Source organism: Scleropages formosus, chromosome 2 (assembly GCF_900964775.1).
Source record: "Scleropages formosus chromosome 2, fSclFor1.1, whole genome shotgun sequence".
NCBI classification, from domain to species: Eukaryota; Metazoa; Chordata; class Actinopteri; order Osteoglossiformes; family Osteoglossidae; genus Scleropages; species Scleropages formosus.
Genome location: NC_041807.1, coordinates 306,128 through 334,039, shown reverse-complemented (window position 1 = coordinate 334,039; position 27,912 = coordinate 306,128). Strand labels below are relative to the sequence as shown.

Below are 27,912 nucleotides of genomic sequence, written 5' to 3'. Positions count from 1 at the left end.
CAGTCTTAGAACTAGCATTCAGATAAATTATTACATTGATTTTGATTGCTCCTGGCATCAGTTAATCTTGCATATTTTAATTAATTAATTACAACCCAAAATTAAAACCCAGATCTAAAACGGACCGCGCCTCTGTGGGAAAACGCTTAAATTAATAAGATTAACAGTTAACACTTTTTCTGTGCTTCAGCCTCTCAGTCTGTGAAGATCATAAGTATGATGAACGAGTATCAGATATACAAAGTTATTGCTGAATCTCATAAGACTGAGTGAAGAAGCAACCAACAGGGTCCATGCAGCGGTAATCTTTGGGCCTGTGATATTGACTCTCCACGTTGGTCAATGCAGATGTGAAAATGAAGGCAATCTGTGAAGCAGGCATGCAAAAAGTCAAAGATGCAGGCTATCTCAGTTTGAAGGCACCAACCAAATGCTTTGCGATTGCACTGCTCTGCCATCACAGGGCAACAGCATTTGAGAGCGTAAGCAGTCCTCAAAGAAACTCTTCCTCCAGCTTCTGAGTGGCACACTTGATACGGTTTTTCTCTCTGAGGTTACGCATCCGGGCACTGCGACTTGTGATCTCCTCCACGTAGGTCTTGGGGAACCAGCCCCGCTCACCATCAGACAACCGGATCCCCTCAACCCACCCTGTGGTATAAAAATACAAGAATTTTAAAACCAATCGTCTCATCTCAAAAAAATCGGAAGTCACCAAGTGTAGCATCATAGTGTTACCATCACTGGTGATATTCTTCACTTGCAGAACGTCAGCCTTCTCAAGCGTAAGTTCATCATGCTCGACAGCCTGGTAGCTCTTCATACACTGAACTTGAGAGAGATCTGCAAGATAGACAGGAAGCCAGCAAGGTTCCTGTGGTTCTTTAAAATCTTTAAAAAGGCGCACCTGCTAAACAAGCCTCTCAAGTCTAGATTACACGTGTTGCACGTAGATTTCACTGTAAGCAGCATAATATCAAACATTTCACTCAGCTTTTCCACAATAAACTTTCCTTCCTTCCTTACTTCATTCATTCATTCATTCATGAGTTTTGAATCAGCTTTGAATCTCTAATGAATATATGGAGCAGTATATGGGTAGTGGGCGGTGCGGTGGTGCAACGGGTTTGGCCGGGTCCTGCTCTCTGGTGGGCCTGGGGTACGAGTCCTTCTTGGGGTGCCTTACGACGGACTGGCGTCCCGTCCTGGGTGTGTCCCCTCCCCATCTGGCCTTTCGCCTTGTGCTTCCGGGTTAGGCTCTGGTTCGCTGCGACCCCGCTTGGGACGAACGGTTTCAGACTCTGCGTGCGTGTGTGCGTGAGTATAGGGGTAGCTGCTGACCGTCTAAGACAATCAACCCTTGAAATCGCGGATGGAAAACATGAAAGCTCGCTGTCTTGCATACGCTTACCTCCGTTCTCAATGATCTGGTCTCCACTCATCTCAGGATCTGAGGGCACCATGGCTGTGATCCACCGCTGTTTCTCACTCCTGTAGAGACACCACACTCATCCAGTGGTCCGTTTCAAATGGTCTTGAAAATCCTGGCTCAGAAAGGTGGCGTTAGAAAGAGCAAACATACGAGTAGCAGCTAAAGAATTTTGCCAGTTCATTTTCCAAGAAGGAAACAGCTGTTACACTGTAGCTTTGAGCAAAACATTCAATTGAATGACTTGGATTCAATCGATATGTGATTAACAGAAGACTGACAAAGCAACTTGAAATTCATTAAATATGATTAAGAAACTGTATGCCTTGGTGAAAGAAATTGGTAAAGTATTTACCAGTAGTAGAAAACAATCTATTGCTTGAAATAATTTTAAAAAAATCAGGATTCTAATAGTGTTTCATCCACAGGTTCTTTTGTTTCTCTAATTAACAGAAAATATTGGGGAAACATTATATGGATTATATATTTTTGAATGGGGGGGTGGCCAGGTCCTGCTCTCCATTAGGTCTGCGGTTTGAGTCCCACTTGAGGTTCCCTCCAATGGACTGGCATCCCGTCCTGGGTGTGTCACCTCTCTTTCCAGCCTTGCACCCTATGTTGCTGGATTAGGCTCTGGTTCGCTGCGACCCCGCTTGGGATGAGTGGCTTCAGCCAATGTGTGTGTGTGTGTGTTTGAATACCTTCTTCTCATGTGGTAGCTAGAGTTCCTATAATACAATTGCTACCACCAGGGTTCCAAGACATTTTCATTTTAGCGGTCTAGGTGGAGTAAACGGTGCTGGATAGGAACATTTCCGCAGGCTTAGCCAACTTACTCGGTGCGAGCCTTCAGCAGGATCTGGTGCTTCAGCAGCTGACCCTCACAGAGCTGCAAGTGGAAGATGTACCCTGAGATGCCCTGCAGCTTCTGGCTAATGTCTTTCACCTTCAGCTCTCCAATCTTGGCATGTACAAACACTACAAACTTCCAGGTGCTAGAGAGGAGAGAGGGGGTTACCTCATTGATCGTGAGTCCAAAGGTCTACGAATCACGTCAAGTACGTTATGGAAGAAATTAAGACTTTACCGACCTAAGAAGCAAAAAAGAGTGGTGCTGTGATTTATTTATTCATTGTCAATAACTGCTCGTCCTAATTAGAGCTGTGCTCATCCAGACACTATCCCAGCCGCATAGGGCATAAGGAAGAGTACACCGCCATGTCAGCATCAAACATTACTACGGTGATGCATTCGCTACCTTCCACCAAGTTTTTCGTCCTTCCCTGTGCACATGCCGATCCCTCTCCCTGTTACTCACTCTTTCTTCTTTGACAGCAAAAGGCAATCGTTGAAGAGGTGTAGGTAGACCGGCCGTGTCGGCAACTTGAGCTTTGACCCGGAAATACTCATAGTCTGTGTGTCCACTTCACACAGTTCGCCGTGTTTCACAAGCCATCGGGACTGTGAGATTAGGGGGAAAATCTGAACAAAAGAAACACAGGAATATTTCCATATTTACTGTACATATTAATACAGGGATGCACCACCAAAGGTCACTTTTTCTAGCTATAATGCTCTTTGCTAGTCTTGTCTTGGATTTTTACTGCAGTGAGGTAGCTAGTGAGCTACAGGTCATATTCCACATTTCATTTCCATATCATAGTTACTTCATACAGCTTCAACTGGCTTAAAAATGTTACCTTTAAAGTTAAAACCTTCATTTCCTTTCTCATTCAGTCTACTAGATACACTACTTCAGTGGGTCACTCATCCATACATCAGTGGAACACACTCTCTGTCACTCACACAATATGGGTGAACCTGAACAGCATATTGTTGGAGTGTGGGAGGAAACCAGAGCACCCGGAGGAAACCCACGCAGACACAGGGAGAACGTGCCAACTTCACACAGACAAGGATGACACAAGAATTGAACCCATGTCCTGTCACACCACCCAGGCGCTTCGAGAGAGAAGCGCTACTCACCGTGCCACCACTTCTAAAACATTTTAGAAACCGCAACAGCATGACAGCAAAAGTAGTTGTAGCAGTTAATAAGTGTTAATCTATCAATCAATCTAGATTTTAGAGAAACATATCTATTAATTCAAGATTTTCAAGTATGTTGTCATGCCCATAGTCAGGGTGCAATATAAACAAATGGCAAAAAAAAAAAACTAATTGAAATGATCATAAACTTGCTCTCCATCAAGCACTTTATCAGATAATGTCTGATAACGAATTATTAGCTGAAGTATTATTTCCCCGGAGTATTCAAAATGCAAATGTCACATTTTACCTGATAGAGGGAAACATTTTCTACATCATAAGTCACAGATGAAGTCGAACATAAGGGATTTATCTACGCTTTATTCCATAGAATAGAACAGTATACTTTAGTGCTATAGGATAGTGTATAATGAAGTGCATCATAAGCACTTAATTTTAAAGGATGCTGCAACATTAAAACTACTACAAAAATTTATCTCTGGGCCAAATAGTTCAACAAATCAGGCAGTGACACAAATGTACATGGACTGATTTCAGCGGAATTTCACGTGGAACGCGGAGCGCGACACTAATGAAACAAGGAGGGAGATTCGTCCACTCAGCCACTGTGAGGTATTGTACACCGCCAAGAAAAAACTCGAAGCTTCCTGTCCCTCTTCTGGGCATAAGATTTAGGTCAGGTGTGTCAGAACCTGAACGAGTTTTACTGGAAACCCTTCTGTGAAAATCGAAACCATATTTGATACCCAAAGTACACAGGTTTCACAGGTTACCACAGTGCAGATTGTAGATTAAAGGTGGGTGCTCTAATAAGTTCATCTGAGCTTGGAGATGTGCCTGCTTCGTATGTCCTGGTCTGAGACATCTTCTAGGACACTGGGAGTTAGGTAGAGATCAAAATTTGACCAAAGCATCCATGTTGGGATCATAAGCTTAACATTTTGTGTCGGAGTTGGTGATAAATTGTCGGTTTTCTTCGCTTGACAGACTACGTTTACCCTCACCTTGCCCTCAAAGTGGATTTTCTTATTCAGATGGATGAGTTCTTCCGTTCTCTTCATTGACTGAACACTGGAGTTACACTCTTTTATGATCTGCCAAAACACACAAAGGACGCAATGCGTACTTCGGTCTTTTCAATACAACAATGTTCTTATTCTTACTCGTTTTTTTTTGCTGCTGCGGACCAATTCTAAGAAAACTGAGAACTCCGTGATGGGTTTTTGACCTCGGCGTTGTAGAACATTAGCCAGAGCTCTGTTAGAACAAACTTTAACAAATAATTATAAAATGAACAATGGTTTTATTTTATTTCACCAAATCATAAAGCTGCAGAGGTACAACCTATATCTTTACAGACACATACAGCTATTTGATACAATGTAATCGTGTGGTGATGTCACCTTTTTCAGCTCATTAAAAGCCTTGGTAGCAGTGTCTTCATCTCGAGAGCCAGGGGTGGTTCTTTTCAAAATATTCTAGGGAAAAATAATAAAGTGGAAAACGAAAAAAAAAAAAAAAAAACGTGAGCAGAAAAGCACGAATGTGTAGCGTTGCAGTTCGCAAAAGATTTTGGATGCCTCCGAAAATTTGTGAACATGTGTCTCGCAACCCTGCAGTCCTCTATCCTGACTATCCTGGTGCCCTGTGCTTCCGGGAAAGACTCCGGACCACCGCAACGCCGACTTGGACGAGTGATTATCGATAGTGGGTGAGTGTGGTATTCAAGTCGGTCATTTCCAAAGGGCAGAATATTGACGAGGTTCACGAAGAGCAAAAGGAAGCGAAACGGCGGTCTAAGTCACGGTAACTTGGAGCTACAATGCAGGTCTCCGCCCTTCATCAATGAAATGGTTGTTTTCATGCATTACAATTATTCAAGGTCCAAAATCAAAAGCGCACAAGTCTGCAGTTCTGGCTCTCTTGTGGTGGAATGACATTCCCCTCCCACTCAAAACCGCTGAATCTCTCTCTACATGTAAGGGTCCCAAAACTCACGTCTTTCAGACTCGCTTCTCCCCGATTTCCCACGTGTTTGAGAAACGTGTGGCTGTCTAATAATCCTTTAAAAAGCCTACACGCAGCTACTCGTGGTAACGGCGTCTCATCTCTCCTTCTGCTGACGTAATGTACTTTTTCACATTTTTCTGGGGTGCCTTGCAATGGACTGGCGTCCCGTCCTGGGTGCGTCCCGGGTAAGGCTCCAGCTCGCCGCGACCCCGCTCGCTCGGGGCAAGCGGTTCTTGACAACGCCTGGATATTTCCCTCCGAGACTGATGCCTCTAGCTCTAACCGCTTCTCTTCTAGCCACCCCAACTTGTCCCAAATTGTTTCACCTGCACTCAGCACACTGTTCATAATTTCGCTTCCATTATATTAACGCACGTGTCTAAGGATGGTGCGTTTGTTGTTCTTAAGCGGCACGGCCTTGCTGTGCACGCTCCTCCTCGTAGATACAAGCCGCTCTGTACCTCCACCAGCATCTTGAGCCGCGTGATCCTCTGGAAGGGAAGGATGAGGAAGGAGGTGAGAGGGAGCCGCTGACAAATGGGATGCTCCTCCAGACGAGCCAGGATGCTGGAGAAGCGCGGATTCTCCTGTCTGGGGCAAAGGGGGAAGATGGAGCGGTGAGGCTCGCGAGCCGAGTCGTTCGGACGGCGACGCCCACGGAATTCGAGAGCCGAAAAACGTTCGGAAAAACGGCAGCGACGCCACCGTCCGAATAGCGACGACGGAGCCCGTACGGAAACAGCCCTACGTGTTAACTCAGTGTTCTCACAGGAGGCGCTGGTATGTCTGCTCCTGGTAGGCCTGGTTGGTGACATAGGGCAGGTAGACCCTGCGGAGGGCCGGGCAGTGGGCAAGCACGATGTCGCACACGTCGAAGCGCAGGATGTCCTCCTCTAGGCGCTGCTCTAGGTCCTGCAGAAACCTGAAAAGTGCACAGCGGGCATCAGAAACGCACGTCCGCAGCAAAAGGACACCGTCCTCCCCGGCTTCTCGTGCGATCTCCTTCGACCCGGTCCGGGAGCGCCGAGCTGGAGGGGACACGAACGTAGGCGGGACGGAAAAAATCTTGGGTTTTGTTTCACGTTATTCGCTATTTGCAACATCGTTTTCAGAGGCACGTCATGGAAATGCACCGTCCTAGAACGACTCCGGCGCGACCGCCTTGCCGTACCTCTCACCGACGTCCTTCACGTCAGGCAGCTTGGAGAAGAGCCACTGCCTCTCCTGGGCCCCGAGGCACTCGCCTAGCTCGCGAGACAGCATAAAATGGTCCACGGCAATGGCCAAGCTGCGCATGTAGGACGCTTCCGACGTCACCAGCTCAAATTTAGCCTGCCGTGGACAGGAGATCCATATTTGTCAGTCCTTCTTTCTCCATTTCAGGAAACTGAAGTAATGCACCGAGCAGTAGACCCCCACCTAATATATGGTATATAAATAAATAATGCAAATATTGAACAGAAGTGTTTACTGGGCAGATACTCAGAACACACACGCACAAACTGGCTGAAGCTGATTGTCCCGAAGGGGTTGCGGGAAACCAGAGCCTAACCCGGCAACGCAGTGCGTGAGGCCGGAGGGGGAGGGGACACGCCCAGGACGGGACGCCGGTCCGTCGCAAGGCACCCCAAGCGGGACTCGAACCCCAGACCCACCGGAGAGCGGGACCCGGCCAAACCCGCCAGCCCTTTCCGCGCTCACCTCCTGCAACTTTCGCTCCTCGTTGCTGAAGGAGTCCAGCATGCCGCTGGACCGGACGTCTGGGATGTCCTGCCACAAGGAGAAGGCCGAACCCCGCGATGAGCGGAACGAGCTGGTCGGAGACAAGTTTTCGGGTGGAGTGGCTTCCCCGAGGCCCTCCTCTTCTCCTCCCGGTTCGGGCCCTTGCTGTCGCTGGATTTCTCTGTTGATGGCCACATCGCTGTACTCCTGGTAGAGCAACACTGAGAGGAAGAGGGGGCAGGGTGTCAGAACAGGTGGGAGAGCGGGTTTGCTGAGGCAGAAGGTAAACAGGAAGCGTTACGACTTTGATTCAAATAAAAGTGAAAGAGAACGATGGTGCGTCACAGCTCTTATGCCTCTTTTACTTCGCTCACACGTCACCGGTAGATTGAACAAATAAGCTGCGTTTCAAGAATCGTGTACATGTGCCTGAGCGCTCGGTCTGTAGGATGCGCTTCCGTTTGCTGTTTGCCGAGCTGTTTATCCCTTTGGAGAAAAGCACCTGCCGAACGCGTAAATGTAAACGTGATATGCATTTACGTAAGCAGGAAGAAACAGCAAATCGTGTGGAAAAAAAAAAAAAAAAGATCAAGATGCCATTAGCTGCACGTAAGGCATAATGTTCTTCATTTTCATTCGGACTATAAATAGAAAAAAGAGCTTGTAGGGTACTAAGATGTTTAGCATGTGTAAATTCTCAAACAGAGGAAGAAAAATGTATTTTTTCTAATAATTTCATTTTATTATCAGGGCGGCAGATAGCACAACGGTCAAAGTGACGACGCCCTTGAGCAAGGTACTTGCCCGGAATTGATACAGTAAGAATACCCCGCTGCACGAAGAGGCGAACAGCTGTAAAAACATTGCAAGTTGCTGAGAAAAAGATTGTGGTTACAGAAATAAATACAACTGTTTATTAATTATTATTACTATTATTATTATACTGCGCTTTTGAAATCTATATCACTGCCAAAGGAATAATTGTTTTCAAAGGCACCTTTTACTTTTTTGAAAATTATAGAAATTTGCTGGCGTTACAATTACATTTGTTTTCCTTCGATTTATTCGAACGAAAAAACTCTTCTGTGTCAGGGATGTACAGAACAGGTAAAATACTGTCGCATTTAAGGCTAATCTCAGCAAAAGCCTATTCTGCTCTCGGCATTGAATCGGAATAACATGAACGTGCGGATAATGGTGCTCGAAGGAAGACGAGCGAGGGAACGTAGCTGTCGGCGGTCTTACGGCTGGGCAGGAACCGCGAGAGGCGTTTGGAGCCGGAACCAGCAGGCGAACCCGTGTCCTCGTCGACAGAGTCCTTCCTCCCGCTAGGAAACAGCAATGACACGAGGGCCTGTGACCCTTTCCAAAATCGACATCTCAAAATTTGTGTTTCACGCTCGCCGCTGCGGCAGAAAACGCCAGTTTGTTCGGAAACCGAAACCCTGTGTCATTCCGGTACTCATGTCCTAGTTGTAATACTTGAGCACCGAATTACACGCGGAGTATTTTGTTAAAGCAAGAAAGGCACAAATCAAGAATGCAACTTCAACCCCGCGTGTGACGGTCCTTTCGTGTATCACCTCGGCCTGGAGCTCCCTCTATGCGCCGTCTTCTCACCAGGGGGCACCGGCGGTGCGGCTCCCGTGGGGCCGTGGGGGGCGCCGTCACCGGAACCTCCCGAGCTGTGGTCTCTACCGTGAGGCTTGTCTGCCGAAGTCAGAGACAGAGAGAGAGGGAGAGGCGCCCGTTTTCGCGTTCGCTTTCGCAAAGCTTGGCGCAGCACCGCCTGGTACTAAAAGCTGCGAGACGCAGACGTGCCGGCGAGCGTCAAGCCGCGCGCGCCGCGTCGGACTCACTGGGGGCGACACCGTGGACGGGCGGCCGGTCGCGAGGGGCCGCGCGCGCCGACAGGGACTTGCCCAGCTTGAGGGCGAAGGAGCTCTTCCTCTGGGACAGCTGGAGCCTTGAGATGAGCTCGGATGCCGAGAACCTGCGGCGCTCCTGGTCGGCGGGACGGTAAGGCGCGCCTCCCGCCGAGGGGCCCTCGGCCGGAGTCGCCCGGCCTCTGCTGGACAAGGGCAGAGCTGAGGGGGAGCTGTGCTGCGGCTCTCTGCCCCCCCCTGTTGGAGGGATAGTGCAGGGAGGTATGAGAAACCCCAATTCCTCCTCCACAGAGGGTCTGGGGAAGAGGTATTCGCACTCCAGGCTGGGGCCGCTCAACAGCTCGTCGTTTAAGCTCTCGGGGGAATACACCCGGATCTTACGCCCTGGAAAACGAAGCACGGCTTTAGACGGATACCCTGAGAACAAGGAGCTTGTTTGAAAACGAACGCTATTATCGATCAAACAGTCATACGAGCGCCAGCTTTGACATCCGAATGCTCGAGCTAACGGTTCGAAGCAGGCGCGGTGCGCAGCTTGTCACACTTACGTATGGATTTCTCCTTGAGGGAGCCCTGCGAGGTCCGTCGCTGCGGACACAGGTCTGGGCTGCGTAGCCCAGAGTCCCGGGAGCGGGAGCGCTCGTAGGAAAGTGACTCGCCTTCTCCCAGAGCGGACGGGGGACTAGAGGAGTCGGTGGAGATTGGTGGTGAAGGGGGTTGCGAGGCAACCGGTACAGTGTCTCTCCCAACCTCTTGGAGGTCAGACTGACTCAGCTCAAGGATCTTGGGCCACCTTCGGCCCACTGGATCTTGTGCTTCATCCAGGTGGCACGTGTTGGTAGCTGCAGACGTGTTCTCGCTACCCGCCCATGTCCGATGCCAGGGGTCCGGCGAGGGGGTTAGGCTGTGTCTGTTCAGCGGGAGGGAGCCCGGGCCTTCGGCGCCAGGCTGGTGCAACCCGATGAAGGCCAACGTCTCCTGTTGGCACACGGCGACAGGGTGGCTCCCCTGTCGTGGGAAGGGCCTGTCTTTCCATGCCTCAGTCAAAGCCTGGGACTCGGGTGAGCTTGGGATCCACATGTCGCAGCTCTCTCCTCCACAGTGGAAGGTGTGCAGATGGGGCTGAAAGTCAAGGAGAGGAGGAGGAAATCCACATCCAGGGATCATGATTGGGAAGAACCACGAAACCTGGGAAAGATACAGAAAAATAAAAGGAAAATACTAGAAATAACAGGTTCATGATAATAAAGCATTCAATACTATTGACCGGGGGGTGCGGTGGCGCAGTGGGTTGGACTACAGTCCTGCTCTCCGGTGGGTCTGGGGTTCGAGTCCTGCTTGGGGTGCCTTGCGGCGGACTGGCGTCCCGTCCTGGGTGTGTCCCCTCCCCCTCCGGCCTTACGCCCTGTGTTACCGGGTTGGCTCCGGTTCCCTGTGACCCCGTATGGGACGAGCAGTTCTGAAAATGTGTGTTGTCTACTGCCATATATACAGTAAGTCTAATATTTAACTTAAGCATCATTACATTTAAATCCAAGGATTCACACCCTAATGCAAATACACTACAGCAGTGGGTGAGACTTGAACCAACAACCTTTGGATTCAAAGGCAGCAGTATCAGTTACCACCCCCGCCCTCTCTATGGAGAAATCTAGCAGTAATGCCATCTCTACATGGGGTTTTGAACTGGGTTTCTGCACAAGCATAATGCTCCTTTGTTCACCAGAGTGGTATTTTTGCTCCTTACCTGGTTGTTTTTTGCTTATTAAAAACTAAACAAGCGACAACAACTTACTTTCATGCTTAGCCTTTGTGCAGTTTTAGGGATTGGGGCAGTGAACCCCCACATGTGTGAATCCCAGCAACATAATTCCCATCCCCAGTAATAAATTCAGAGGTGTCATTCAACACAAAGCAGCAAAGTGAACATCAAAGACTTTAAGAAAATTACCATTTAAGAAAATTACAGAACAATTCAATTCAGTTTATTTTTATAGAGAGCTCTTCTCACGCAGTGACACAACGCTTTAACAGCCACACGGCAAGAAAAAACAAATACTTCAGAACACAACAAGTTCATTTAACTATGTCCAGAATCTTGCCCATGCGTAGCGCAATGCATCATGGGAGAATTACTTTCTACTTCCTGTCACACTGACAGTCTCAACCAATCACAACTCACACACACATACACACAAAATGTGTACAACCGCTTGTCCCAAGCAGGGTCGCCTAACCCGCCAACACAGGGCGCAAGGCTGGAGGGGGAGGGGACATAGGGGACACACCCATGACTGGATGCCAGTCCATCGCAAGGCACCCCAAGCAGGGCTTGAATTCCAGACCCATCACACGGCAGGCACCAGTCAAACCAGCTGCACCACCATGCCCCCAACACATGGCGATGGCAGACATTTAAAAGTGTCGCAGACTTAACAACTCACAAGGAGCTCCTTGCAACCTTTCACTCTGCTGTTTCCTCAGCAACATCTAATATCTTCCATAAAACCACAATCTCACCAAATGTTACTTCCCCACACTCCCCTACTCGTCTTCTTCCTTCTTCCTCTACCCTCATTCTGACCATTTCCCTCATCAGTCTAGCTGAAATGACAGTTATCTATCTTAGCCATGGTCCATTTAGGATGTCAAAACTGGACAGTAAAAGCCTTTGACTGGAAACCAGCTAGTTTACTGATGTTACATGGCATCGTGTAACATTAATCATCATCAATTTTGCAACCATCAGCTCTCAGGCTGACATCCTTCAGAAGGCAAAGGCGACAATTCATCCGTGAAGCGTGAGTTAATGTGCAGCCAGTACACCGTTTAGGGTTAGGGTGGATGTGGAGCCGGTAAATTTTTAGGTTCGAAAGCCCGCGCTGCTTCTCGGTTAAGCACTGATAACATGCAGCTCATCCAGCTTTGCACGCTTTGCAAACCGAGCTTCCACACCACTCATTCAGTCAAACATCTGCTTTACATCCCGAGCAATTTTGAAAGGGCAAGATATTTGAAGTATTAAAATTCATGCAGCACTTGTAAACAAATAACATTGTAAATATCAAAATGTTGTGCTTAGTTTTCACAGATCATCAAAGGGCAACAATAGTTGAATGCCATTATACACTTAATTACTAATCAATTACGATTGATTGATTGATTGGTTGGTTGGTTGGTTGGTCTGTCTGTAGAAGTAATTTTATCACAGTAGGTCAAGTGTTTTTCTACTATCTGTTGAGTGTTGCCAAGGTAGCTCAGCCAACAAAGGTTTTCTCCTGAGTCCAGTTTTATTCCTACTATCAGGCTGACCTGTGTTATTACCCAAGTGAGACTGGGATTTCCATGACTGTAAAAGAGCAGATATTCTTTTGATGGGGGAATTTATTTCCATGAGAGTTCCTGGAGGCCTTGTTTGAAAGAAACAACTGATTCTCCTACATGGTGTCATGTAATCCTAATCCCATTGTGAAAATTGCCTGTTGGCTCTTAGGACATGAGTCACCTACGGATCACTTCCTGGCAGCTATGAGGGGAAGCGAATTATAATATACATTTAAGATGTCTGACCTGTGGAGAGTTTTTTTTAGATAATTAGTGTCATAAAGACAAATGTAGATTGCTCCAAATTTGACATTGCTTTGTATTTACCTGTTCTGACTCATTTAACTTTGTGGTCACATTAAAAAAAGTTTTCTAATATAGAGTGTTGTTCAGACTATATTTGCCTCCTTTCCAGTTTACTCTACAGTAGAGTACAATCTCTATCCATCTTAAACCTGAATGGAAGCGGGCCAGACAACAGAAAATCCTAATAATTTAAAACAATGTCATAAAGGATATAAAATCTAATCTAATCATGTTCAACCCTAGGCAGTAAGAATTACTTCAATGTTCTTGAAATAAAACCTAAAAACAGTGATTACATTGTCACAGTTCAGCACGCAACTAACAAAGGTTAAAGAAAAGAAAATAGAAAACAGGTCTTTGTGTGTAGGAAGATGTTTACAGAGGGGCAAATATCACAGCTTGATACTTGCATACAGTTCTAAACTGACAGGTTTCCATTCAAAACCATTTTGCAAACTGTTCAGCACAAAAAAGACAGGAAATACCTGAAACCAGATAACGTGGAAGGCAGGATAATCAAGGACTGGTTAACCTGGATTCTACTGTATACAGATGCAGGAAGAAAAAAAAACGATTTCAGTATTGTAATGTGATTTCCTTTGTAAGGGAGTTCAGGAAATGTGCAGTCATGCAGTAAGGGTGAAAAAGTAATTGCTCCTTAACTTTATTTAACTTAAATAAAGGGAGTAATCAGAGTATGCTGTTTTTTAGTACAATCAGACCTGATTTGCACCAGCCCTGTCCAAAACAGTTTTCTGCTACTTAAACCCTTACCAGTAAGACAGAGGTTCATTGTGGCATATTATTCTATACTCCAAGGAAATTTCCAAAAACCTCTGCTTTGACCAGCTGTCCACAGTCAATTCTATGGCTCAGGACCTCAATCAAACCACGGTCAGAGTCATATTTATCAATTGGAGAAAGTTCAGGACGGTAGTGAATGTACCTATAAGTGGCCATGCTGCCAAAATCTCTCCATGGGGAAGGTGTAAAATCATTAATGAGCTCAAAAGGAACCAGAAAACATCTAGGGAATAACAGAGCTCTCTTGCCTTAGTTGAAGTCAGTGTTCATGACTCCACAACAAAAAACATTGTACAAAAATGGGATATGCAGGAGAGAGGCAAGGCGGAAACCACTACTTGCTAAAAAGAACACGAAAGCTTGCCTACAGATTGCCGAAAAGTGCCTGGATGCCTCAAGATTTCTGAAAGACTTTTCTGTAGATTGGTGAATCAAAATGAGGAATTTCTGGACATAATGGGCCCCATTACATCTGGCAAAAACCAAACACAGCATTTCAGAGTGAGACCCTTCTTCCACAGTCAAGGATGGGGCTGTCAGGGTCAGTGTAATGATCCGGGGGCTTCTTGCACCACAGGGCCTGCTTGTCCTGTTGTCACTGAGGGAACCATGAATTCCTTCTTTTATCAAAAAATTTCAAAGGATAATGTCACGCCGTCAGTCTGAATCGAAGCTGAAGTGCAGCTGGGTCATGTAGCAAGACAATGATCCCAAAAATACACATAAGTCAACAAAATTAAGGTTATATGATGGCCTAGTCAAAGTCCTGAGCTGAATCACATTGAGATATTCTGGTAAGAACCGAAAAGAGCTGTTCACTACAGCTCAAGATGGCACAACCAATTATTGGCCTTTGCTATTTTAAGCAAGAAAATGGCATAAAAGCATATTGTTGTAATTTTTTTTCCTCTCAGGCTCCATTCACTTACGACTAGAACCGACAAAAAGACCGGATCAAATTTAATGAGGAAAATAAGTGCAAAAATGGAAAAGGGGGGCAAATACTTTTTCACTGCAAGTAATTATTTATTCGTGGGGAAAACAAAGACACTTAATCTTAGGTTCTTTGAAATTAAAATTATTTTTAACTAAATAGGGCCACAGAAACAATAATGCCTCTCATGTAAAACGGAGACTCCAACAGACCTCTGTTCTAAAAATGTTCCTTCAGTCATTTCACAAAAATCTGCAATAAAGCATTACCTTGCATTAAAGCATATGCAATAAAGCATTACCAAACATTATCCTGGGTGCAGTGGCTCCTCAGATTTATGAACACAGCTGGAATCGGAAGTCCCTTCAGAATACATCATCGCCACTAAAACACAATCAATAATGGAACATTGACTGAATAATATTACATATCTGGCAAGGAAATGCATCTTCTTGTTACGGTCGACACCTGAAATGCCCTTTGTGAACACGTGGGTGACTGAAGTGCTTAACTTTCTTCCGCTCAAAGAATGAGAATATGGTCTTCACAGCAATTCAAAGGAATCCTCGAAGTCTGAAACTGTAAACATATGGAAGTGATGTGAATTAAGTTGGCCTCACACTATAATTCCATCTGGGTGCATTTCACTGACATCTTCCAGCTGGGCTCTTAAATTCAGGTTACATTTGTTCCAGCACAGACTTAACCATTTATGCAACTAGGTGATTTTTAGTGGAGTCACTTGGCAACAGTGTTAACCACTATGTTACCTGCCACCAAATAATAATCAGCTGTAGAAGTTGTTTCAAGTCCAGAACTGTAAAAATACTTTGCCCTTTGAGGTCATGATTTCAGAATTTCCCATGAGGGGACCATCTTACCCAAAACTAGACTCTGAAAACATATAGGTTTATCATTGGTTTTCAAATGCACTTATTCAGGCAGCTGATGCTTTTCTTCAAAGTGACTTGCAATGTTGAGATTACAATCATCACAGGTATTTACCCATTTATATAACTGGGTAATTTCACTGGAGCAATTTAGGGTAAGTACCTTGCTTAAGGGTACTACAGCCAGAGGTGGGACTTGAACCTGTGACCTTCAAATCCAAAGGAAGCAGCTCTAACCACTATGCTCTCAGCTGTCTTTTTTGCATGAAGATCAACCTGAACCAAATTTCACAGTAAACCAGTTGCATTCTTTCCTCTAGTTATCGTCCTCATTTTCAAAGTCACTGAGTGGAACATTACCCTCCTACAATGCCTTTCACACTATGAAAACACAGGTAGCCATTGTGTCTTTGGAACGCAGTTCAGCTGCCCTCTTCGCCTCCACACACACATGCGCCCAAGTGTTCCTCCCCCCCCGGAACACCAACACAGTTCCCTTAACCCCAAATGCCCCCCACTCATGTGAGCTAATGATGAAGCAGGAATATATGAGGGTGGACAGAATAAAGGAAACATCACATGAAAAAGCCTCTAAATCACAATTACAAAGGCACCTACAAAGATGAGTGATATTAGGCTGACTGCTTATTAGCAGCATCTGACAATTATCCATCCGTTTCCATTAAGCGTCTGTCCTAATCAGGGTCACGGTGGTCCGGAGCTTATCCTGGAAACAGTGGGCACAAGGCTGAGTAGGGTGTATGAGGAATTGAGGAACTGAGGTCATTCTAAACAACCTATAGTGCAAGAATTGCTCCATCATGATGTTCCCGGATTCCAGAATGATAATGTCCCCACACAAATTCAATGCCATCCACGCCCTCCCCAGTCACCAGAGAAAAACATCTTGATTCTTTAGGGGAAGATCTGGCGTGCAGAATGCAAAGTGCAAAGCAGTTTCCTCCTCCTTCATCCCTCAAAAGATGAAGGCTTTTCTTCTTGAAGACTGGTGTGGTATTCAAATACACACCATTTAGGACTTATTGGCCAGCATTCCAAGAAGAACTGAAGTTGTTCTGAAGGCAACGGGTGGCCCTTCTGCTTACTAGGCCTATGATATTAAAATTTATATTTGCTAATGTAGCTGATGAAGAAAGTTCGGAACAGTGCTGAATCTACCTATGAGTAGCCATCCGGCGAAAATCTCTGCATTAGGAGGGTGTAAAATCATTAATGAGCTCAAGAAGAACCCCAGAACATTTATTCATTTAGCTAATGCTCTTCTTCAAAGCGACTTACAGTGTTAAGGTTACAATTATTTACCCATTTATACAGTTGAGTAATTTTACTGGAGCAATTATGGGTAAGTACCTTGCTCAAGGGTACTACAGCCAGAGAGGGGGATCAAACCTGGGACCTTTCAGATCCAAAGGCAGTAGCACTAACCACTACAGTACCAGCTGCCCCAAGAAGAGCACCTCTCTCTTTCAGGACACACGAAGATATTAGACATTAATTGCTCCAACTGCTTTTTCAATCTATCCAAGAAGAATAAGTGTCCTGCTGCTTAATGCGTTCGCTAAATTCTGGTCATTTGCTAGGGCAATACTCCATGCAGCGGTGTCCATCCCAATATATCAAACGGACAGAGATGCTTTTAGCAGAAGGCTCTTTCGTGCAGCCTCCAGGCAGACAGAGGGCGCTGTATTGGCCTGTATTTTTCTTTACTTAAGTGTACACAAATTACACATCCTATTCAATTGCTCTTGAAATTAATAAATTGCATTTTTTTATAACAAACTGTATGTTGTGGCTTCATATTACACATTGGCAGTGTGGCATCAGCAATAGCCCAGGCTCTCCCCACCACGGGTCGTTGCAGAACGGAAGTCCTCGGCTCATCGCATATTGCAAGTGCAGAGGATCCAGATGTGGGCCACCGGCTTCTCCAGCGCAACATCTGCCACGACTTATATTACAGATCCAAACCAGATACTAATTGTGCGGTAATCAGGAATCAGTTGTTCAGTAATCAGTTATCAGTTAACATGCAACTCTCTGGTCTTGGACATCTGGGGCTCAGCATCCATACGTTAACGCTTAGATACAACCATTTCCTAATGGGCTTAAAAGTGAATTCCTCGCCGGCTACACAATCATTAACTTCGAGCAGGAAGCACAGGGATATGTTACAAACATTTACTACGCTATGTACTTAGTATGTTTTCTGTTTATTGCCACCTCGTGATTTGGGGGGCTTTTAAAATACCTGTTTTTGTTTCAGGCTTGTTGCATTGGTACTTCCTCAAAGTACTATATACCACTGAAGCTCGCCCTGTTTAAACAGTCATTTCTGCAGAAAAAAAGATTTAGTTCCTTTTGCGACAACAATAATTAGCAATAAAAGCTGTATTCGTACCAAAGTGTCTGCACTATTGCGCTCTGTCTTAATTACCATTCGAGAGGTTCAAAAGCTTCGTTCACATTCACACCAAATACTCCGTTTATCCGGTCGTCGTATTCAGAAGAGGTGCCATCTGTCCATTCTTCAGCTGCCTAGTAACAGTAATCTGCCTTTTCTCCATTCCAGTAAAACAGAGTAATAGCGGTGTTGCCGCAATCCAACCAACCAACCAACCAATGTCAGCAACCTCTAGTCCCGAGCGGGGTCGCGGTCAGCCGGAGCCTATCCCGGCAACACGGGGCACAAGGCCGAAGGGGGAGGGGACACACAGAGGACGTGACGCCAGCGTCGCCGCAATCTTCCGCAGTTATTCTGGTTTGACACTGATGAGAGAAACGAAACAGAAACACCCCCAGAGACTGAAAGCCTGCTGTGTTCATACTGGGATCGGGGAGCAAGCGGTAGAACAGTCAAGCCTGATGCCAGTGCTACTTAAGCAGCACTGCATCTGTAAGTGTTTGCTACGAACATCTGCAAGAACAGCTCACTTTGGGCAGAAACATTTGTTAAGATTATTTTAAAAATGGCAAACAGTCACAGAGGAACAGACCCTGAGGATTTCACTCAGACCGCCACTTCAGAGGCAATACGGCACTATATGGATATTATTATTAATAATATAATAATATAAGGCGTGAAATTGAAATCTTCTCCATGTTTAATAAAATGGAGAAAAATGTATGGCAGCGTCATACTGTATGTCACACTCGATTACAAATTCTGGGATGAATATACTATTTCTTCTATATAGTCTGACCCGGCCAAACAGCTTGTTTGACCTGTGTTCTTTTAAAGGCCGTTGAAATTGAGACAGTGATGACATCACTTTCTGCCCTTGTGCTGTTTGTGTTTTCCTTCCTGTCTGCAGGTGATGTTCTCCATGTGTTTACGGAGGCCCGGGAAGGTGGCGTGCCCCTGTGACTCACTCTCTGGGCATATTTTGTTTGCGTGAGATAATGGTGTCAAGTCACATTGGTGCTCTAACAGTCTGACCATCGGTGGGAGATCCAGGCTCCCAGCCTACATGTGGCTCACAGCTTTGTCTCAGGAGGGCAGAGGTCAGGGGCCTCAGTTCTACGTAATCTTGCTCAAAGTAAAAGGAAGGGAAGAATATTGCAACGACTGACATTACCAAGCCTCCCTACAAGGACGCTGCCGTAGTAGCCTTGAGCAAGCTGCTTAGCCTCAACTCTACATTAAAACCCATAAAACACCCAATAATCACAGGTTTAAACTCAACATTTACTTATTTAGCTGATGCTTTTCTCCAAAGCAACCTACTGCGTTGAGGGTACCATTATTCACCCATTTATAGAGCTGGACCAATTTTGGGTAAGTACCTTACTCAAGGGTACTACAGCTTGAGGTGGATCTTGAACCTGCAGCCTTTGGGTCAAAAGGCAGCAGCACTAACCATCAGACTACTGCAACAAACGAGGCGAGAGGTAGTCCCCGCATCCGTGAAGGACTTTGAATAAATGTGGATTTCCGAGATACTGCTGTTATCTTTTCTCCGAAAGATTAGCGTTCTCCAATTCCGGTAGGCCTTCATGCTCTCGAAACACACGGTGCCCATACACAATGCTTCCTCGACAAACGAGCAGGCAAAAACAAAAATATACGCCGTTAAAGTACGTGAAGATTACATCACGCGTTGCGAACGTCGCTCCTTGATCAACGATCGCGAGGCAGCTTGGGACTGGATTTACGGCAGACGAGCGACGAGAGCGGCCGAACCGACACGGAGCCTGAGTGTGCAGATCCGGGCTTCCTCTCCCCTCCGAGATAAACTATAAAAGAGGGTCCGATGGTCCACTCGGCAGCTTCGAGTGCCCATCAGAGACGCGGACCTTCCAAGAGTCCTTTTTAAAGAAGGAGAGTAATGACCCAGTGGGGAAAGGCACCGAGCTTTGAGTCTCTGGGCGAGTTTCAGAAGAGAAAATCTGAGCGGTTCTCAACTGGAAAACACCTGAACCCAGCAATGTGGAGATGTAGGAATATTCCGTGAGAGGCCAGAACCTTGTCCTATCGTTTATATTCCACACGGATTGCTTCGTTTTGAGCATTTAATAACAGCCTACGACCCTAACTTCCTTTATTCCGTGTTGGCAGTCAGGAAAAAAGGTAGAAATTCTTTATTTCTGTGGCACAGTTCCTCTGGAGGGTCCTTCCACTGACAGAAGCATGGTAATCCTGACCCCCTCACACCACCCCACGATGTGGTGCGCTGGTGCATGAACCTCTCACAGCTAATCGGTTAAATGCACGAAGGTGGATACTTACTACGGTAACACAATACATTGCACATGTTGCCGAAAGGTATGACGGAGATGGACCTGCTGTTCTGATGCGGCAACCTCACAGTCACAAACCCAGATCGTGGCCGTTTCAAAATCTTCATGTCATCAAGGTTGAATGAGACATCATCCGGCAAGCTCGGTCAACGCAGTCCTAGACCATGATGCACAGATGTCTCATGCGCAAACGCAAAAACATCTTCACCGCTGACCTCACCGCTAACATCGCATCAGGACAACCAGGAGTAAATGCATGAGCAGAAACCGCAGAAACACTGACTGCAGCACCCGGTCCAAAACGTGCGGGTGGCTCGAGCACAAAAACAGTTGCCAGGTGTCCAGTACTGATGCTTAAAACACACAAAGGATTAACTTTTTTCGAGAACATAATGATGTGAATGAAAATATAATGAAGGCAGCCACACATATCATCTGAAACCGCTTGTCCTATGCAGGGAGCCAGAGCCTAACCCAGCAACACAGGGCGCGAGAGGACACACCCAGGATGGGACACCAGTCCATCACAAGGCACCCCCAGCAGGACTTGAACCGCAGACCCACCGGAGAGCAGGACCTGGTCAAACCCACTGCACCACCCCTTAACCACACATAACAATGCTTAAACATCAGAAAAAAAAATATGGTAAATTAAATACTGGGTAAATAGGAGGTAAATGCTGGCACGGCTAGTAGTAAAGTGATCAGTGTTACTGCCTCTGGCTCCAAAGGTTGCAGGTTTGATCCTGACTTCTAACAGTAACATCCTTCAGCAAGGTATTTTCCTTAAATTGCTCCAACAAATATTACCCACCTGTATAAACAGCTAAATAACTATAACCTTTACACCGTAAGTGGCTTTGGAGAAAAGTGTCAGCTGAACGAATAAATACAAACTCCTTCATAATTAGAATGAATGTTCTAGAAAAGGCTTCTTTAAAACAGTTGACAAAGGAGAAGATCTCCCAAGACTTACCAAAATAACGCTAAATTTGTCGAGTTCCTCACTCTGCGCAGTTCTGTATATGACCTAGGTATTAAGAAACTGCTGAATCAGCAATTGTCTGCTTGACCAAGCCAGTTTTCCTTCTCTCCTCGCTATTAAAAGAGGGACACCGAAAAGAATCGAGGAGGAACACTTTGCCTTTTATCTCGCATACAAGTGCGGGCATGCCGGTAAACGAGACTTGTTTGGAAATAGGATCGGAGGGAACACACCCTGAAACTGACCACACGTTTGGCCTCTCTGTGTCGCAGCCGTTTCAGCTCTACTCTTGCCCTCCTTCTTCGGGCACAGCTGCAAAAGAGCACATTTCTTCAGAAAATGCTCATTGCATATTTAACTGACAGCCACACAAATTCTGAGGAAAACAGCAAAAAACGAATGAGAGCTTTTGTCTTGTACAGGACAATTTTGGGGTTAATAGCTGGGACATGATTTAACTCTCTTATAAAGTAATAGACACACTGCCACTGAAGAGGGTGTGATTTAAGCTTCTTTAATGACTTGAAGGGATGAATCAATCCCCTTTAAATTAAATACAGCATATGCATTAAAATCTGGAAGAGCTGTAATTTCTCTGTGTTAGCTGTACACTTGTAAAACCTTAATGTTAAAAATACATTTAAGCACTTATCATAACAAGAGATTATCAGTCTAAGGGTAGCAACGAGTAGCGCTGTTGTCTCATGGCATCTGGGTGGTGCGAGAGGATGTGGGTTTGATCCCCGCTCAGCCTGTGTGGAGTTTGCATGTTCTCCCCGTGTCTGCGTGGGTTTCCTCTGGGTGCTCTGGTTTCCTCCCACCCTCCAAAGACATGAAGTTCAGGTTCCCCCATAATGTGTGAGTGACAGAGAGAGCGTGTTCCGCCTGATTTATGGATGAGTGACCTAGTGTATCTAGGGGCGTAAGTCACCTTGGTGAATAAAAATCTGGGGGGGGGGGAAGGAAAAAAATCTGATAAATGAATTAATGTAAATGTATTGGGAAAGCTTACAAATGAAGGTACGAATTCAGATCACTTAATATACTTGTCATAAAATACACGCTACACTGGCTACAACCGCCATCTAAAAATGAATTTTATAAGTTTGATATCACATATAGGAAGATAGCACTAAAGTAGTTAAAATATTAGTATGATTCAGAAGCCAGGAGCGCAGTGGTTAAGGAACTGGAATGAATATTTAGCCTTGAGCATGTCATTTTACATGACTGCCTGCAATGAATATCAACATGTGTCAATGTCTGAAACTCTAAGCCACTTAAGTTACTTTGGATAAAGAGATTTGTCAAGCTAATATGTGCTGAAACATATTTGTGGTGTCATATTACACACGCTGGAATATCAGGTTTTAAATGGTTCGGAGCTCTCATGCTGTGGAAAATTTATGTTGATTCTCGTTCTCTGTTTTTATCCAACGCAGTCCATGGCATTTCAAGCATTCAGACAGATCAGGTCGGTATTTTGCTCCAGCAGTTCAGGATGAATGCTTTACTCAAAGGCGGTGAGGCTTGAAGCAACGATCTATAAGTCCACGGCCTCAGTCAGGACTAACCGCTGTGGTGTTGCTCTGTAAAGCATGGTAACGTATGGTAATCAATGATTCCCTTGAGAGCAATTTCTCAACTGGTTGGTCACCCCTGAAGAGCTTATCTCTCAACCACCAATTTAGTTGTCTAAATTCAGCTGAACAGCTTTTCAGTTATGGGTACCTGGAAGTTCAACGGCAACGCCAGCGCATAGTGGGCAGCCCAATTAATTGGGTTTTGGCTTCAAGCTTATTCTTCGTGAGAAAAACAAAATCAAAAAGATATGGAACGTACGTAGTAGATGTATGATTCACCGCTCTCGGTATGATGGGGCAATATCTTCGGAGACTCAATGACAACATCAGTCACCAGAAGGACACAAGGTTGAAAACCATACGAGCAGAAGAAGCTCTACATTTACAATATTTAGCTGCCGCTTTTCCCCAAAGCAACTTACAATGTTAAGGTCACAGTTACTATATACTTACAATCATGTACACAGCTGGGTAATTTAGATGAGCAATTTCAGGGTGAATACCTTGCTCAAGGGTACTACAGCCAGAAGGAGGGATTTGAACCTACAACCTTCGGGTGCAAGGCAGGAGCTCTAACCACTACGCTAAGCAAAACTGCTCTAAAACTATTACTGAATTCTTAACACCAGCGACATCTTAGAAAACAACTTGCAGATTTATGAGAAAAAAATAAGTTTTGGTTTACAGCTTACAGCAGAACAAGTATGGAACCGCAAATGAACATTTTCGCTCACTAAAACAGGAGCCGTCAAATTATGGGGGCAGACTCAGGCGGAGTGGGTGCATCATTATACAGCGAGCGCGCAGGGGAGGGGGGGGCGGGGCCTTTCTCAGCAGCTGCTGCCGTAGACCCTCAACACTGAACACCTGCACAGGTGCGCGAGCGGCCCAGTCTGGCTGTGCCGCGCCGCATATCGCACGCGTACCTGAGGGGCGTGGCTGGTTCGGCCTCGGTCCTTCGCTCGAGCGGGAGCGAAGCACAAGGGGAGGCTGCAGCAGACAAGCAAACGGAGAAAGAGAAGGGGAGACAGGAACAGACGAGAGGTGGCAATGAGTTGTGACATATGACTGTAAGGGAAATATGAATTCAGATGACGCATAACAAATAGAACCTGAAAGAAGTGTTGGTTTACATTTATATATTTAGCAGACACTTTTGTCCAAAGCAACTTCAGATGAACTCTACATAGCGTTACCAGCCCACACACCTTATTCACCGCGGTGACTTACACTGCTAGATACACTGGGTCACTCATCCATACATCAGTGGAACACACACACTCTCTCTCTGTCACTCACACACTATGGGTGACCTTGAACAGCATGTCTTTGGAGGGTGGGAGGAAACCAGAGCACCCGAAGACTTGCACTGCTAGATACACTACTTACACTGGGTCGCTCATCCATACATCAGTGGAACACACACACTCTCTCTCTCTTTCTGTCACTCACACACTATGGGAGAATCTGAACAGCATGTCTTTGGACTGTGGGAGGAAACCAGAGCATCCGGAGGAAACCCGCACAGACTGAGTGGGGATCAAACCTACATCCTTACACCAGCCAAGAGCTGCGAGACGGTAGCGCTGCTCGCCGCGCCATCGTGCCGCCCATCGGTTCCACAACTGTTTCGGCGGTATACGCTGAAGGAAGTTAAGACGGACCCCTCGCGTTCCACAGGGCGTACCAAAAAAGCCACCTTTGAAAGTCAGATTAAGAGCTGTAGGAGAGACAAGGTCTCAAAGGACTCATTAGTGTGGAATGCTGCACAGGCTCACGCGGGACGGCTCAGTCCCGCCGCGGCTGGGAAAGGGGTCGTCCCCCCCCCCCCAGTCAGGAAATGGGAAGTTCATTTTCATGTCCCCCTGGCTGTTCCTACCTAAACAGAAGGCTCCACATTCCCTGCATAGCTGGGCTCCTCACATTCCCTGGAAATTGCCTATGAAAAGCTAGAGCTAAAGACAAGCGAGGCGGGTGGTGGTCGGGGGACCGAGCGGTTTTGCTTGAATGCAGACGACACCGAGAACGTACCCCTTTCCACTGCACCACCTACCCAGTCCGTGCTCCCTCACCCATTGCTTGGCGCTGAGCTTTAATGGCCCAGCAGTGATTTAAATCAGCCCAATCTGAGAGGACCAAGGGAAAAAGGCAAGAGTTACTAACACGGAGGCGACACCCTCCTGCTCGGCTTTGTGTGTATTTACAGAAGGTACGATACCTCCGGCAATTTCTTCCTCCCCCCCTTGAGCTCCACCGCACATATTCACAGCTCGTTCTCACATATCTGAGCTACTTCCACTTGGCTGTACGTACATGTATGTAGCGTTCTACCGTAATGCCCTCTGCCAAGGGGCTTAAAAATATTTAAGACGACTTAGCAAATGCAAATGTTTTGTCCAAGGCGAGTCACAAGGTGAGGTTGGTATATGAAGCTTCTTGCAATGACTTTCCCACGTATAAAGTCGGGCAATACTTACTATATCAAATTCAGGTAAGTACCTTTCTCAAGCAGGGATTGAAACCCAGCTCCTTCGACTGTAACGCTGCCTGCGCCGAGGTTTTTTAGGTTGTTTATTATAGAAGACTGTGCGGCGTACACATCTATTGCAATCGCTTTATTACGTACCGCGCTTATATTACACTCCGTTGATTTACCGAGGCGTAAAAGGTACAAAGGTAGGGACGCATCGCAGTAAAGAGCCTTGCGGGGATATAAATCAAAATATGTCCTTGCTGCCTTATAGTCCTGTTTGCCAGTACGTCGGCCCAGGTTGTGGACTTACTGCGCACTCTGGACGCATGCCTTCGCTAAATTCTACAGCACAAAGGCCTGCTTTCAGCGCAGTATCTCAGAGATAAGAAAGTCTTATCTGGAAAAAACACAAGCACTTGTTTCTGTCCCCGGGAGAATAAATTGGCGTGTCATAAATGGCAGCTACGGGTCGGACGAAACAAAGCAGCCGGCTTCGCTCTGCGCTCGGAGGGAAGCTCGCTAGCTGACCACTGCTCCCGTACGACGCAGCATATTTACGTGGTTTGCCTCGAACCCACATTCACATTTATTTATTTAGCAGACGCTTTTCTCCAAAGCGGCTTCCAGTGAACTCTATGTAGGGTTATCAGCCCACACACCTTATTCACCGCGGTGACTTACACTGCTGGATACACTACTTACACTGGGTCACTCATGCATACATCAGTGGAACACATACACTCTCTGTGTCACTCACACCTGAACAACATGTCTTTGGAGTGTGGGAGGAAACCAGAGCACCGGAGGAAACCCACGCAGACACGGGGAGAACGTGTAATCTCCACGCAGACTGAGCGGGGATCGAACCCACGTCCCCTCGCGCCGCCCAGGTGCCCCAGCACCCCATGTGTGAACGGACAGAATACGTCCCCACACCTGGACAGAAATGCTATACGCCACACATCAAAAACGCAGATGGACATAAAGATGCACAGAATTCACTCTTAGTCACCCATCAACATTCATAGACTTAATTCCAGCCTCTTCTCTTGGCTGAATCAAACCCGAGTCCGAAGGGCTACGCAGACATTATGCCGATTTCTCTTAATACAAAGGACTGCTTGATGAAGTGATACGAAAGACTCGCTGAAAAAAACCAACAAAATTTGCACGTGTTTGGGTTCCGCGCAAATGAAGTTGCGCTTCAGAGCCGCCTTCTAATACGTTTCTGCAGTCGCGGCTGTAAGTACAATTAATAGTACCGTGTAAGGTCGGGGGGAGGGGGACGCGGTGGGTCTGGGGTTCGAATCCCACTTGGGGTGCCTTGCGATGGACTGGCGTCCCGTCCCGGGTGTGTCCCCTCCCCCTCCAGTCTTACGCCCTGTGTTGCCAGGTTAGGCTCCGGCTCCCCATGACCCCGTATGGGACAAGCGGTTCAGACTGTGTGTGTGTGTGTGTGTGTGTGTGTGTGTGTAAGGTCAGGTAGTAACCGCTTGGACATGTGGAAAACGGTGCTGCCAACGGGCACGAAGGTACGAGACACACACCGCGGCACAAGCAGCAGCTGCGCCAGCCCGAACTCACCTCCGGCTGGAGCCGAGCACCTCCAAGCGCTCCGCTCCTGGTACACGATGAATCACCGCACTCCCCTCACCGCAAACAATTATCCCGTCTGTTGTCCCAGATGGCGCACACACACACACACACACACACACACAGCAGAAGTGTGTCACTTGCTCCAAATAAACAGCGACCAGCAGCCAGGAGCAAGCAGGAGGAAAGGTAATAAGGCAGGAGGGAAGCTCAGGTTACCACGAAGCCCCATGCGCCCCGTTCCTGACGCCCCGGAGTACGTGGTCAGCGGCGAAGGACAAGTCTGTCGTTACACAGCGGCGTACCTCACAGGGAACGGCTTCGCCTGAGCGGGACGGGGTCCGGCAGCGGCGCAGGAATCCAGGCGACGGGACGGTTCGGCTGCACTAGTGCATCCATGGCGGTTCCCTCCCCGCTTGTGCGACCGCCGCGGGCTGCTGACGGTCCCGCCGTGACCAGGCTCCCCGGGCTGCCGGTCAGAGAGGAGAGCCGGGCTCCCGGCGCCACGACGAGAGTCCGTGCCTCCCAACCCCTCCTCCTCCTCCACACGCACACACACACACACGCACACACACAGCTAAATGAAACCCCTGTCTGGGCTGGCCACCGACAATGCAGGTCCTTCTTTGGCTCTTTACCTCACTCTCCTTTCTCCCTTTCTCTCTTCCCCCCGTTTTAACTTTTTTTCTTTCTTGGCTGCTGCTTAACGTTGCCAGGAAGAAAAGTCTTACCCTTTGAGCAAGTCTACACCTCCGCCTCTAACACTGATTTACCAGTTTTGTCTGTGTCACCTGCCATCAGCCAGCAGGGCGAAGACAGCAGCTGCCGGGGAGGACGGTAGCACTGCTCTGTGTGTGTGTGTGTGTGTGTGTGTGTGTGCGCGTGCGTGTGTGTGTGCGGATTCCAGTAAGTCTCCAGCAAAGCACTGCAGGCATGCAGGTAGCTGGAGAGAGGAGGGAAAATGGGATGAGCGAGTGTCTGCTTGGAGAAAGCAAGCCATTGCTAAGACTTGCCCGAGCCAACGGTTTCTCTCCCTCCGCCCCTTCTTCGCGTCTCCCCCTCTCCAATTTTTGTGTCGGCGAGCACGGGAGGATCGGGAAGACGGCGCTGAGATTTCCCTTACGGAACCAGAGCGCGTGAACCTACGTACGAGGACGTTCGAGGTACCGCGCGAAAAGGGAGGAAAACCGCGAAACGAGCGAGGT

General features: G+C 46.9%; 1 protein-coding gene across 2 annotated transcripts; it reads right to left on the bottom strand.

The window, feature by feature from the left end:
* Positions 1-23: 23 nt before the first annotated feature.
* On the bottom strand, positions 24-27,608 carry arhgef19 (Rho guanine nucleotide exchange factor (GEF) 19). Of its 2 annotated transcripts, none has more exons than XM_029259750.1 (16): positions 27,013-27,608; positions 9,606-10,245; positions 9,031-9,441; positions 8,755-8,881; positions 8,417-8,499; positions 7,151-7,392; positions 6,621-6,781; positions 6,219-6,371; positions 5,911-6,040; positions 4,843-4,917; positions 4,444-4,533; positions 2,748-2,911; positions 2,266-2,424; positions 1,412-1,491; positions 739-843; positions 24-651 (listed from the first exon to the last, which is right to left on the bottom strand). In XM_029259750.1, the coding sequence occupies exons 2-16, from the start codon at positions 10,222-10,224 to the stop codon at positions 494-496; spliced, it is 2,757 nt and encodes a 918-aa protein (XP_029115583.1). In that variant the 5' UTR covers positions 10,225-10,245; positions 27,013-27,608; the 3' UTR covers positions 24-493. The 2 variants fall into 2 exon arrangements, with proteins under 2 accessions (XP_029115583.1, XP_029115584.1); XM_029259751.1 differs by lacking the exon at positions 27,013-27,608 and adding an exon at positions 26,699-26,716.
* Positions 27,609-27,912: the final 304 nt, after the last annotated feature.

Bases quoted from the DNA above. Each gene is read 5' to 3' on its own strand.
- arhgef19 (XM_029259750.1), bottom strand. From the start codon at position 10,224: ATGATCCCTGGATGTGGATTTCCTCCTCCTCTCCTTGACTTTCAGCCC. The intron at 8,500-8,754 runs GTGATACACGAA...GCTGTTTCCTAG, and splicing joins AGAGGGAGCTCCAGGCCGAG to CGGGAGGAAGGACTCTGTCG. The intron at 844-1,411 runs GTAAGCGTATGC...TCTATCTTGCAG, and splicing joins CCAGATCATTGAGAACGGAG to ATCTCTCTCAAGTTCAGTGT.